Below are 12,890 nucleotides of genomic sequence, written 5' to 3'. Positions count from 1 at the left end.
CCTTCTCAAACCTTATGGGCCTTAGTGGGAACTTATTCCAGCCCACTAGGGGCTGGTTTATCTCTTCCCATAGCCCATGAGACCCCTTGGGGCGTGACACCCCTCCCGATGGTCCGCGGCACCCCTCCCGGCACTCCCGGTACACTACCGATGAGCCCGAAACTTTTCCGGTAATGCACGAAAACCTTCCGGTAACCAAATGAGGTCATCCTATATATCAATCTTCGTTTCCGGACCATTCCGGAAACCCTCGTGACGTCCGTGATCTCATCCGGGACTCCGAACAACATTCGGTAACCAACCATATAACTCAAATACGCATAAAACAACATCGAACCTTAAGTGTGCAGACCCTGCGGGTTCGAGAACTATGTAGACATGACCCGAGAGACTCCTCGGTCAATATCCAATAGCGGGACCTGGATGCCCATATTGGATCCTACATATTCTACGAAGATCTTATCGTTTGAACCTCAGTGCCAAGGATTCATATAATCCCGTATGTCATTCCCTTTGTCCTTCGGTATGTTACTTGCCCGAGATTCGATCCTTAGTATCTGCATACCTATTTCAATCTCGTTTACCGGCAAGTCTCTTTACTCGTTCCGTAATACAAGATCCCGCAACTTACATTAAGTTACATTGCTTTCAAGGCTTGTGTGTGATGTTGTATTACCGAGTGGGCCCCGAGATACCTCTCCGTCACACGGAGTGACAAATCCCAGTCTCGATCTATACTAACTCAACGAACACCTTCGGAGATACCTGTAGAGCATCTTTATAGTCACCCAGTTACGTTGCGACGTTTGATACACACAAAGCATTCCTCCGGTGTCCGTGAGTTATATGATCTCATGGTCATAGGAACAAATACTTGACACGCAGAAAACAGTAGCAACAAAATGACACGATCAACATGCTACGTCTATTAGTTTGGGTCTAGTCCATCACATGATTCTCCTAATGATGTGATCCCGTTATCAAGTGACAACACTTGCCTATGGCCAGGAAACCTTGACCATCTTTGATCAACGAGCTAGTCAACTAGAGGCTTACTAGGGACAGTGTTTTGTCTATGTATCCACACAAGTATTGTGTTTCCAATCAATACAATTATAGCATGGATAATAAACGATTATCATGAACTAAGAAATATAATAATAACTAATTTATTATTGCCTCTAGGGCATATTTCCAACAGTAAGTGGGGGTAACGGTCTAATTCCTTCCCCCACTATATAAAGGGGGGCTTCTTTCCCCTTGGTCTTATCCATCCGTTGATCTCATGTTCTACCTCCATTATTGACCTTCTTAGAGCTTGTTATCTCTCAATCCCTCCAATGATTCTTGCTTGTTCTTGTGGGAAAAGAGAGAGTTGATCTAGATCCACATCTCCACCAATCACTTTCTCCTCTATGTGAGGGGAACCCCTTGGATCTAGATCTTGGAGTTCTTTGTGAGCTCCTTGTTCTTCCTCTCATATTTCTCCATAGCTTTTGTTGTTGTGGAGGGATTTGAGTGTGAGGGACTTGACCACTTCGTGTGTTCTTGCCATTGCATGAGTTGCATCGGTTTGAGTTCTCCACGGTGTTACGTGGAAGTGCAGTTTGAGAAGCCATATTACCTTTTGGTACTTAGTACCCTAGAGATTGTTCTTCGTGGATGCTTTGGCATCCTAGAAGCTTGGTGGTATCTCGGATCTCAATCATTATGGTGTAAAGCTCCGGGAAAGCGTCAGGGTCTCCAATTAGGTTGTGGAGATTGGCCCGAGCAATTTGTACGGGTACCGGTAACCGCCCCCAAGGGTTGCCATTTGTACGGGTTCGATGACCGCCCTCAAGGGTCCCTTAGTGGAATCACGACATCTTGCATTGTGCGAGGGCGTGAGGAGATTACGGTGGCCTTAGTGGCATCTTCGGAAGCATTGTGCCTCCACACCGCTCCAACGGAGATTAGCATCCGCAAGGGTGTGAACTTCGGGATACATCATCGTCTCCCCGTGCCTCGGTTATCTCTTACCCGAACCCTTTACTTATGCACTTTACTTTGTGATAGCCATTTTGTTTATTGTCATATATCTTGCTATCACTTAGTTGTTTATCTTGCTTAGCATAAGTTGTTGGTGCACTTAGGTGAGCCTAGTTGTTGTAGGTTTTGTGCTTGACAAATTAAACATTAGTTTTATTCCGCATTTGTTCAAGCCTAAACCGTAATTATTTTAAAGGGCCTATTCACACCCCCCCCCTCTAGGCGACATCCACGTCCTTTCAGCGGAGATCCTAGAATCAAGTATGTATGAAGAAGAAAGGAAAAAGTAGCTGGCCTTAGGCCTACACATAAGTGATAATCTCACAATGGTTCCCCTATGGGGCTCTCTAAACATCTAGTCCCGGTTTGTTTCATAGATCTAGATTCCTACGAATCGCTTGGAGGACGTCCCGCTCGTCGGCTTCCTTCCCATTGAAGGTGCGGCGGTTCCTGTCATACCAAATTTCCAAAGAATCAACATTGTGATGGTCTTCAATCCCTTCCTAAAGGTTGGGTTGGCCTATGCAGTCATGAGCATCGTCTTCTCCAAGGAGCCCTGGTTGGTTACCCGAGACATTAACTGCAAGGGCCTACATCCTCGCCATTGTGCTACCTCGTTCCAAAATGCTTTAGAGAATTTGCACTGCGAGAACAAGTGTTGTGAGCACTTCAGATTACGCAAGCACAATTTACAGAAATAAGAGTTCGGCCATCCCCTCCGTTGGAGTGTGTCATTGCACCAAAGACGGTCTTGGTGAAGCAGCCACGCGAATATTCTGATCTTAGCCCGTGCCCATGAATCCCATATCACTTCTATGAATTTTGTGTCAGTTGATCCGAAGAATTGGATGCGGTGGCCACAGCTAGCTGAGTACTTGTCGGGGCTCTCAAAATCCCACCGAATTTTGTCCCTGATTCCCCCTTGCAGTGTGATGTGGCGCTGCCCGAGGAGTCTACTAAGGTGAGCACGTCCTGTAGAAGGATGTTGGTGTTGCCGTGCGCAAGGTCCCCGATCCACGTGTCATCGTGGTTTGCTTGAGAAGCCGTTTTATTATTCATGTGCGACTGTTGATACAGAAGAGGGAAGCTGGTCTTTAGAGGTTAAGGGCCTAACCAAGAGTTGTTGCACAACCTAGTCGTCTTGCCGTTGTCGATGGAGATCGTGGTCATCGCGCTGAAGAGTGCCTGGCCAGAGGCATTGCAAGGAGGGTCAGTTCCCACCCAAGGCCGGTTGGGGGAGTTTCATGCATGCTAGAGCCATTGTAACCTTAGGGCGCGGACGAATTTTTGCATGTTCAGAATGTCGAGTCCCCCATGTCGCACGGGGAGCACACCCGTCTCCAGTTTACTTTGCACCTGCCTCCCACGAGCTGTCTGTCCTGCACCCACAAAAAGTTGTGCCAGACCTTGTCGATCTTCATTAGAAGGTTTTTTGGTGGTCGAAGCGGAGTGAGCGCAAACGTTGGCAGGGCGGTGAGGACGCAGCGGACCAGAACTCGTCGTCTCGCGATCGAGAGCAACCTCCCCTACCATCTAGCGAGCCTGGAATGAATCCTATCTAGGATGAACAACAAATGGACCAGCCGATTCCTGTTTGTAGTCAAAGGTAGGCCAAGATATCTAACGGGGAACCCTATGGTTGGCCCTAGAAAGATTCCACGGCAGATTCTAGGTCTAGATTGTTGCAGCAAATCAGGGTGCCCGTCGACTTCGTAGGGTTTATGCGAAGTCTCGAAGTAGCCCCAAAACTCTGAAGGATGGACATGAGATGGTCGATCTCTTGCTTAACTGGTTTGCCAAGATGATTGCGTTGTCGGCATACATGCTAACTCTAAGCTTCATCTGACGGTCGGGCATTGGCAAGAGGAGGTGAAGGTTCTCTGCAGCGAGCAGCAGGTGGTAGATAGGGTCAATCGCGAGGATGAACAGTAGCGATGACAGGGGGTCACCCTGTCTAAGGCCCCGTATGTGCTCGAACCGCCTTCTTGGCGATCCGTTGAGGAGGATAGCCAATGAGGAGGTTGAGAGCAGCAGTGTGATCCATTCCCTCCGACGAGCGCTGAACCCCACCGAGCCAAGAGCTCTAACAGGTACTCTGAGGAGATATTGCCAAATGCCTCGGAGATGTCTAACTTCAACAAAACAGCCGGTGTTTTTCTACGGTGAAGACTCCTAATGCAATTTTGAACATATATGAAGCTCTCATGTAGACATTTATCAGCTTTGCTATGGAGTGGATCGGGCTGATTGGCCTGAAATCGAAGATGGAATCCGCACCGTTTTTCTTCGGGATAAGAGCCAAGTCCGGATGTAGATGTTCCAGATGGACATATCGGTGCATGGTTGAAAGATTAAATTTGCCGAGTATGATTGTATAGATGTTCTTACTACATTTGATTGAGGCAAGACTAATGTGAAGAAGCGTTTTGAAATGGAGAGAGTACCAAATATTACGTGAGACTACCAACGATTTTTTGAACAAAATATAGACGCAAACGTTTATATACACGTACATATACTCATCCCTATGAACGCACGCATGTACACCCTATCCATCCAATCATAAAAATAATACAAACATCAAAACTTAAACTCAGTTGAGCTGTGAATACCATGAACGATTTAGAGGGTGCTTGGATACGTTTTAGTCCTATGACTAAAAGTAATGAGACTAAAACTTGCTAGCATCACCCATGCTTAGATCCAAATACTAAAGAAACTAAAATCAAGTTAATGAGCATTTATTATCCTCCAAACCCTTCAATTAAGAACTTGCCTTAGGAGTTAAATGAAGAGAGAGAGGACTAACGCATATTTTAGTATGGGTACCCCCTGACTAAAAGATTTTAACCTCAAGACTAGTTTTAGCCTCTCTTTAGTCAGGGGTGCTTGGAACTTTAGCCTCTTAAAGAGACTAGTATTAGGCCCTGTTTCTTTAAAAAGTCATAGGACTTTTTTTAGTCCCAACTAAAAAGTCTCTAGTCCCTACCCGTTTCTTTCCAAAGACTAAACATGGACTAGAGGTCATTAAATGACATGCAAAAAGATCATGTTACCCCTAGTAATATACTACAAGTTATTAAACGACATGCTAAAAGTAGGGGCACTGTTGGAAAAAGTCCCAAAAAGTCCCTCACATAGGGACTTCTTCGTTTAGTCTCAAATACCCCCTTTTAGTCCCTAAAAGTTCCTCATGTTTCTTTTACATGAAACTAAAAGGGAGTCCCTAAAAGTCCCTCCTGTTTTTTTACATGAAACTAAAAGAGAGTCCCTAAAAGTCTCTTCTATTTCTTTTACATGAAACTAAAAGGGACCCTACACCCAAAAGTCTTTCGAAAGAAACAACCCTTAGTCAGATTAGTTTTAGTCCGTTGGATCAAACACCCTCTTACTACACGTGAACATGGTTGCATGATTGTTTTCGATACGATGGATGCCAGGTTAGAGCATGATTACGCCGGTGCGTCTCTGATCTGTGCAGAGAGGAAAGCACAGTAAAATAGACCGGATATGTACATACGCATTTTTCTTTGTGGTCGGGTTCCCCTTTTCTGTGACCCGACACGGCATAAACAGGGCGCCGGAAAACACTGAGCACTGCGCCCCTGCACAGACATCTCGATGAGGACAATTCTTAAGCGCTAAACAATAAGTAATGACTCGGTGGCAGAACAGTACCTTTGCGTACGTGTTCAAACTTTTCATGCATGCACTGCATCTGAACGAGGGAAAATGTATTCTCCTCCAGATTATTTAAACGAACCACACAGCCGTTAACACATCCCCGTCCCAACCTTTAAATACTCAGGTAGTCTCGTGGTTACGTTATAATTAAAACGAAACTTACTCCGTGTCACTTTACTCCTCATTTTATTATATACAAATACACAAGTCACGTACGTGGCCTGAGCCTCTGTACGCACTGTACGTTAGCACAGATCAATCATTCATGCAAGGCGATAGATAGATTCTGAGATAAGGCCAGCCAGCCAGCGAGGGCATCGCTTGGAAAGCCGGTCTGGGCAACGTGCAGGCACATGACCACTGAGTACCGACGGGCCAACCAGCCCAGGCGACACGGGAAGCGCACGCAAAAGCGCGCGGCGCGCTTCCGTTCCGGCTTCTCCAAGGCACCGCACCGCACGAGACCTCGACATGTTGCCGTTGCATGCATGCAGTGACGCGCAAAGCTCATCTTACACAAATTAAAACTAGGGTACGGGAAAAGCCATGGTGCCATGTGACCTGCGTTACACAGGCCGGTGGCAGCTTCTTCTTAACTGCCGACGGTTAAAAAATTTCTCTACTCATGCAGTCATGCTTCGTTCGTGGTGGTCGCGGTTGGGCCGGCAGGCCCGGGGCGTTCAGCGTGTTTCCGTGTTTCTTCCAGGATGGGCGCCGGGCCTGTGGCATTAAACCTCTGATGGGGATGTTTTGATGTACAGCACAGGGATTGGGTTCTGGTAGCCGGATGCATCTACGTTCTTCTGGTTACTGTATATATATATACACTTTTCTGTACTACCTCCGTCACAGTTTATAAGATACGCACGTATAACTAGGTCGTCAATTTGACTTATATAAAATTTATTGTTTAATATAAAATTTTATCATTAAAAAACAGAACATCTAAAGTTTTTAATGATATATTTTTTGTAATATATGCTTATCATTAAATTGATCAAATTGACGATCTAGATACACGTGCCGGATTTATAAACTGAGATGGAGGAAGTACCATAATACTTATAGTTAAGATATTTGTATTAGTGTTCCCAACAACAAATGGGATCCCACACGGATTCGTCCGGAAACTCGATGGTCTAATCGACGCCTCCTTCGTTGCCGCATGGCGCCGCTTCGGCTCGCCCCTCGAGGTCAAATTCGGCTATTTAAACCGACCGACGTCCCCGCAGCCCTGACACATCCACCTTCTCTCTCTACGCCGTCACTCGAGCCCATCCATCTCCTTTCCCACGCTCTCCGACAAAGCCATGACCCCGTCATCGCTACTTTTTAACGCCGGATCGCCGACTGCAGCTCCTAGAGCAGGTTTGGGCAAGGCGCGAAGCCCGAATTACCGTGAGGCTACCTTTGGATGTAGTGGATCCAGAGAAAAGAGGAGGAGCAGGAGGTGGAGGAGGAGAAGTCGGAGCCGAAGCCGAAGGATGGCGTGAGGGACATTGGTGACGCGGATCAGCGCGTAAAGCAACATACCATCCTCAACTTCATCCGCTCATAGTCGACTACGAAGGCCAGATGTCGTCATCGACAGGAAATGAAGGGGGCGCAGGAAGCGCCGAAGGCGCAGATGCTTGCGGGCTAGGGTTAGCTCGAGGAAGAGGACGAGGAGCCGGAGCCCTCCCATGCGTCTGGCACCGACGTCATGTACATCTTCAACAACAAAAACTAGAATAGTATATAGTACATATTTCTTTTTTTGCATGCTTTATATGAATCTAGGGACTTAAATATGAAAGATTCATATCTGAACAATAAATTTGAGGCCTAATTGATCAATACTTGTTTGGACATGTTTGCGGACGTTTTAAATCCTAGATTTGTAAATCATGGATGTAGATGCTTTAAAGTATCTTCTAGGCTATCTTGTTTAAAAGCTAGCCGTGTGGTGCGTCCAAAACAGATCACCGACGAGCAGAGTGGACTACTCGCTAGCATAAGCTGGTTCGGGTGCTTCCATTTCCATCATGACTTTGGGGATGGAATAATGTTGCCTCTACTTTAGTCATGCGACCATACTGGCCGGTACCTGTATACAGCTGTACCTACGAATTTCTTAAAGGATTGCGGCCCTCTTATTATATTATAATAAAGCATAATTACTGGTTTTCCGAAAGCTCTTTCGTTTTAGCAGAATTGAAATATTTTTAATGAGTAATACAATTACCTACTGTTATGTTAAAAAATGTGCACAGGTTTTTTAAATATATTGTGCACAGCTCTTGTACTTTCCGGGTAAAGCAACGCTTTATATTCATCAAACACGATAGTTTAGGGAAGAGCAATTAGTTAGTGAACACTCCTTTAAGAGCCTTCCAGAGATCACTTTCACGTGCCGTCATTTATCGAGTTTTTAATTACCGTCATGTGTTGCGTTCTAAGCGTTTTTTTCGGATTTTATTTTTTTATTTTTTCACATGCGGTTTCGGCTTTTTATATTGATTTTTATTCCTATTTTTCTGGTGTTTCGGTTTTCATCTGTCTATCTTAGCTTTTCGACAGGAAAAAATTCATAAAATAACTTACGTGAAAAACTTATTTTCTGTTGTTTTTTCACGAGCTCGAAAAAAATATGTTTTATGTCTTTTTTACGAAATGCACGATTTTGTTTTCGTGAGAGATACGATTTTGCTTCTGCAAGAGGCATGGCGGTGACTCTTCGATACGAAATTTTTTTCCCTGAAAAGCACATTTTTATTTCTCCGAAAGGCATGATTTTGTTTCCCCGAGAGGCACTATTTTGCTTTCTCGAGAGGCAGGCCGTGCAAGGCACGGTTTTTCTTCCGCGAGACTCGTGACTCTCGGAAACAAAAAAACGCGTTTTCTCTTATTGTTTTTTCCGCGAGAGGCACGGTTTAGCTTTCGCAAGAGGCATGGTTTTGCCTTCGTAAAAGATACAAAAAAAACATATTTTCTATTTTTTTATCGGGAGAGGGATGTTTTTTTGTTCGGTTTTATTCAATCAATTTTTCTCTGAAAAAAGTTCATCAGAACCTACCAATATGGAATCTAGTTTTAAAGATCTCAACGCGAGAAACCAAAGGTGAAAATAGTTCGACATACAATGTGTCATCTGTCGCAGCCTAAGAATGTGGAGGTGATTTTTTTTTAAAGTACTCCTAAGCTAGTGATTTTAGTTTATGGCATTACATTCGGGTCATTGCGGTAATCAATATAGATTGGCCCATAGCCGACAAAAAATAATATGGATTGGACCTTGAAAAAGGAAGCAACTAGTTAACGAGCGCTTTCTCATGAGCCTTCCAGCGATCGCTCCCGCGCGCGGCCGCCACGTGTCGCGCTCTGAGCATTTTTTTTTTGATTTTTTTTCACACGCGTTTTCGTCTTTTTTGAGTGATTTTTTCCTGATATTTTTGTGTTATGGTTTTTCACCAGTCTTTCGTAACTTTTGGACGAAAAAACATGTTTTTTTACGCGGAAAAATGCATTTTTTTTGCGAGAGGCACGGCTGTGCCTCTCGGAAAGAAAAAAAAAACGTGTTTTCTGTTTTTTTTGCGAGAGTCACGGTTTTGCTTCCATAAAAGGCGCGATTTTGCCTTCGCGTGAAGCACGCCTCTGCATTTCGAATAGGGAAAAAACGTGTTTTCTGTTTTTTTGCGAGAGGCATGATTTTGCCTTCGTGAGAGGCACGCCCGTGCCTCTTTTGAAAAGAAAAAAAAAACGCATTTTCTGTTGTTGTTTTTTCGCGAGAGGCACGGTTTTGCTTTTGCGAAAGGCTGCGTTTTGTCTTCGCGAGAGGCACGCCCGTGCCTCCCGTGAAAAGGGGGAAAACGCGTTTTCTGCTCCCTATTTTTCCACGAGAGGCACGGTTTTGCTTCCGCGAAAGGCACGATTTTGTCTTCGCGAGAGGCACGCCCGTGCCTCTCCTGAAAAGTTCTGTTCTCTTTTTTTCCACGAGAGGCACGATTGTACTTCCACGAAAGGTACGGTTTTGTCTTCTTGAGAGGCATGCCCGTGCCTCTTTTAAAAAAAGGAGAAAACGCGTTTTCTGCTCTCTTTTTTATCCACGAGAGACACGGTTTTGCTTTCGCGAGAGACACGACCCGTGTCTCTCGAAAGGAAAAAAACGCGTTTTCTTTCTTATTTTCTCTATCGCGTGACGCACGGTTTTTTCATTCGATTTTTTCTCCCGGTCTTTTCGTAAAAAAAAGTTCGTCAAAACCTATCAACATGGGATCTAGTTTTGAAGATCTCGACGCGAGAAAACCAACGATAAAAACGGTTCGAGATTTGAATGCACGGTTTAGGAGATAAAACATTTTAAAAATACGAATATACGAAAAAAATGAAAACTCTCAGGTGTTACGACAAGTGACACGCGTGCAGTGAGCCACTTGTCGCAACATGTGAAGGTGGAAGTAATTGTTGAAAGATGTATTCGCTAACTAATAACTAATGACTTTGTTGAAAAACTTTCTTAGAGGATCTCAAAATTTCTAGACGCGAAACCGGCCCAAATAAGACTATTGGGTCTATTTGTTAGGCCTGGCCCAACATGCACTCCTTAAAGTTCGTGACAGTCCGCGCAGTCTGGAGTACCGGGAGAAAATCCGCGCGGACACATGACAGTCCTCCTGATGTACCTGAGCTTTAGTTGATGAAAACCTTGCACAATCCATAGTGGCCATGACCGAACCAAACGCCAAGCAATGGATGTTTGCACTGATGGAGATGTTATCGAATGAGCAGTTTGTTATCTCTGTCGTAACACTTTGGGCGATCTGGACTTCCAGGCGCAAGGCCATCCATGAAGGTATTTTTCAGTCACCAGCAGGGACTAATTCCTTTGTTAAAAGGTATATATCGGAGCTGCAATCCATTGAGCAACAACCACCAGCAAGGGGTGTGCCGTCTACCAGGGTCCCTCGACCAAGAGCACCTCCGGTTGGCTCTGCCAAGATACATGTCGATGTTGTTGTTAGAAAGGGAAGAGGAGGTTCAGCTGCAGCTGTTTGTTGGGATAGTCAAGGAAATTATATGGGGAGCTCGGCGCTTGTGATTGCAGGTTTGGAGGATCCAGCAATCCTAGAAACCATCGCTTGCAGTGAGGCCTTGGCTCTCGCAGATGATCTCAACATAACAAACATCACCATAGCGTCAGATTCCAAACAAACTATTTCGGATATTAAGAAGGGTGCAGGAGGGCGTAATGGTTCTATAGTTCATGAAATCTCACTTAGAGTTTTCCTTTTCAATTGTATTTTTTCTTTTGAAGACCATGCTGCAAATTTTGAAGCACATAAATTAGCTAAGTTCTCGCTAGGTCTGGGTCCGGGCCATCATCTATGGCTGGGTCAACCCCTGTCCTCGTTGTATCCCACTATCTGTGGTTTTGATGAATAAAGTTGGCCTTACCCATTAAAAAAAAAACTACGCGTGGATACAAACGTTTCTTAAAAATCCGCGTGGACACAAGCTCTGATGAGCAAACGCGCGTTGCTGAATCCGTGATTCCACACTAAGAAACGAAGAAGACAACCGCGTATCGCTGAACCTTATAATTACAGTTCATGCCGAGTCAATCTACTTGCAGGCTTGCAGCACATCAGTCACAGCCCGCAAGAACCTGAATTCCTAGTGGTATCAGAATCAGACATGTGCCGGCCATTCCCTCCATTGTTCGTCCCACTAGTCCTGCTGCTGCTAACATGGACCTCGCCACCCGCCTCAGCCGAGGCCGCGGATGCGCCGTCCGCCGTCGGCTGCAGCCGGAGCGCGGAGGCAGCGTCGCGGGTGGTGGCGGAGAGCTGCACGGACGACATCGTCAGGTCCTTCTTCGGCGTGCGCGGCAGCGACCTCTGCTGCCATGCGCTGCAGACGGCCGGCGCCGGGTGCTACCGCGCGGTGTTCTCCGTCTCCCCGTTCGCCGATCTCTACACGACTATCCTCGCTAACGTCTGCGGCCTCGCCGTAGCTCCCAGCCCCGGAGAACGGTCGTACTACTAATCTCCAGTTGTAACCGAAGTTGGCAAAACGAGATATTATTGTAAGATCATCTGAAATAAAATCGGGTACGTGGTAGTACAAAGTTCAGTTCAGTTCCTTAAAAAAAGGGCTAATAATATGATCAGAATTCAGAAATTCGAACTGAAGTTTGCTAAGCCGTGCGTATCCAAGACCATCTACAACCGGACTTAGCAAATAGGACCCCGGTCCTATACGTCTACGGACGCGTCCGATCAGTAATAGGACGTGTCCGTTTTGAACCACTAATGTTTCGTCCACCTAGCCGAATTTTTCATATTTTTTCTCATATGTCCGATCACTTGTACGTGATTGATGGAGAAGAAGAAAGAGAGAAAGAAAAGAATGAATAACAAAAAAAAAAGATGGTCCTGGATGAGGTCGCGTCCTACGTGACGGACTAACCAGGCGTGTCCAGCCGCGTCCGTGAGTCCTCATATTGTCCACATATTTAAGATGGATATGAAGGGTGTCGGTCAATTCAGACGTTTGAGACGGATATGAGGAGTCCGGTTGGATCACGTTTTGGTGACCGGCCACTGACTAGGTGGCCTGTCCGGACGTTTGAGATAGGTATGAGGGGTCCGGTTGTAGATGCTCTAAGACATATAAGTCTTTCCTGAACAAGAAGACATGTGGCTGCTGCAGGTCGAACGGTTCTTGTCAAGGCTATCCTAACGCCCATCGCAATATATCATCTCACTTTTCTTGACATCTTGGTCGAGGTCCTTCAGAAAATTGATAGCATCTGCCCTGCATATCTTTGCATCTGCCCTGCATATCTTTGGATGAACACGTACAAGGTTTTTGGAGAGAAATGCAAGGTAAACTGAGACCACGTTTGCAAACCAAAGAACAAGGACGGTTTGGGGGGGGGGTCTCAATTTGAACAAATTTGCTAAGGCCCGAGACTTGGATACTTATGGTTTGAATGGAAAGGTAAGAGCAAGCCATGGATTGGCTTGGAAGTGCCATGCACGAACGATCACCATTTCTTTGCGGTAACCATTACAGTCATCATGGGAAATGGAAGGGCAACGAGATTCTGGAATTCATCTTAACTTGGAGGATTGCGCCCTCGCGACGTCGCTCCCGCTCTACGATCTCTCTCGCAAGAGAACTCCTCAGTTCAACAA

At 45.5% G+C, this 12,890-nt stretch overlaps 1 protein-coding gene across 1 annotated transcript; it reads left to right on the top strand.

Annotated features, from left to right (window-relative positions):
- The first annotated feature begins 11,190 nt into the window (after window positions 1-11,190).
- Window positions 11,191-12,135, top strand: LOC123398841. The gene has a single exon (XM_045093288.1). It carries the CDS (start codon window positions 11,386-11,388, stop codon window positions 11,734-11,736), a length of 351 nt encoding a protein of 116 aa, XP_044949223.1. The 5' UTR covers window positions 11,191-11,385; the 3' UTR covers window positions 11,737-12,135.
- Window positions 12,136-12,890: the final 755 nt, after the last annotated feature.

Source organism: Hordeum vulgare, chromosome 5H, assembly GCF_904849725.1.
Source record: "Hordeum vulgare subsp. vulgare chromosome 5H, MorexV3_pseudomolecules_assembly, whole genome shotgun sequence".
Classification (NCBI taxonomy): Eukaryota; Viridiplantae; Streptophyta; class Magnoliopsida; order Poales; family Poaceae; genus Hordeum; species Hordeum vulgare.
Note: the sequence above shows the minus strand (reverse complement) of the source record. Positions and strands in the feature narration are given on the sequence as shown.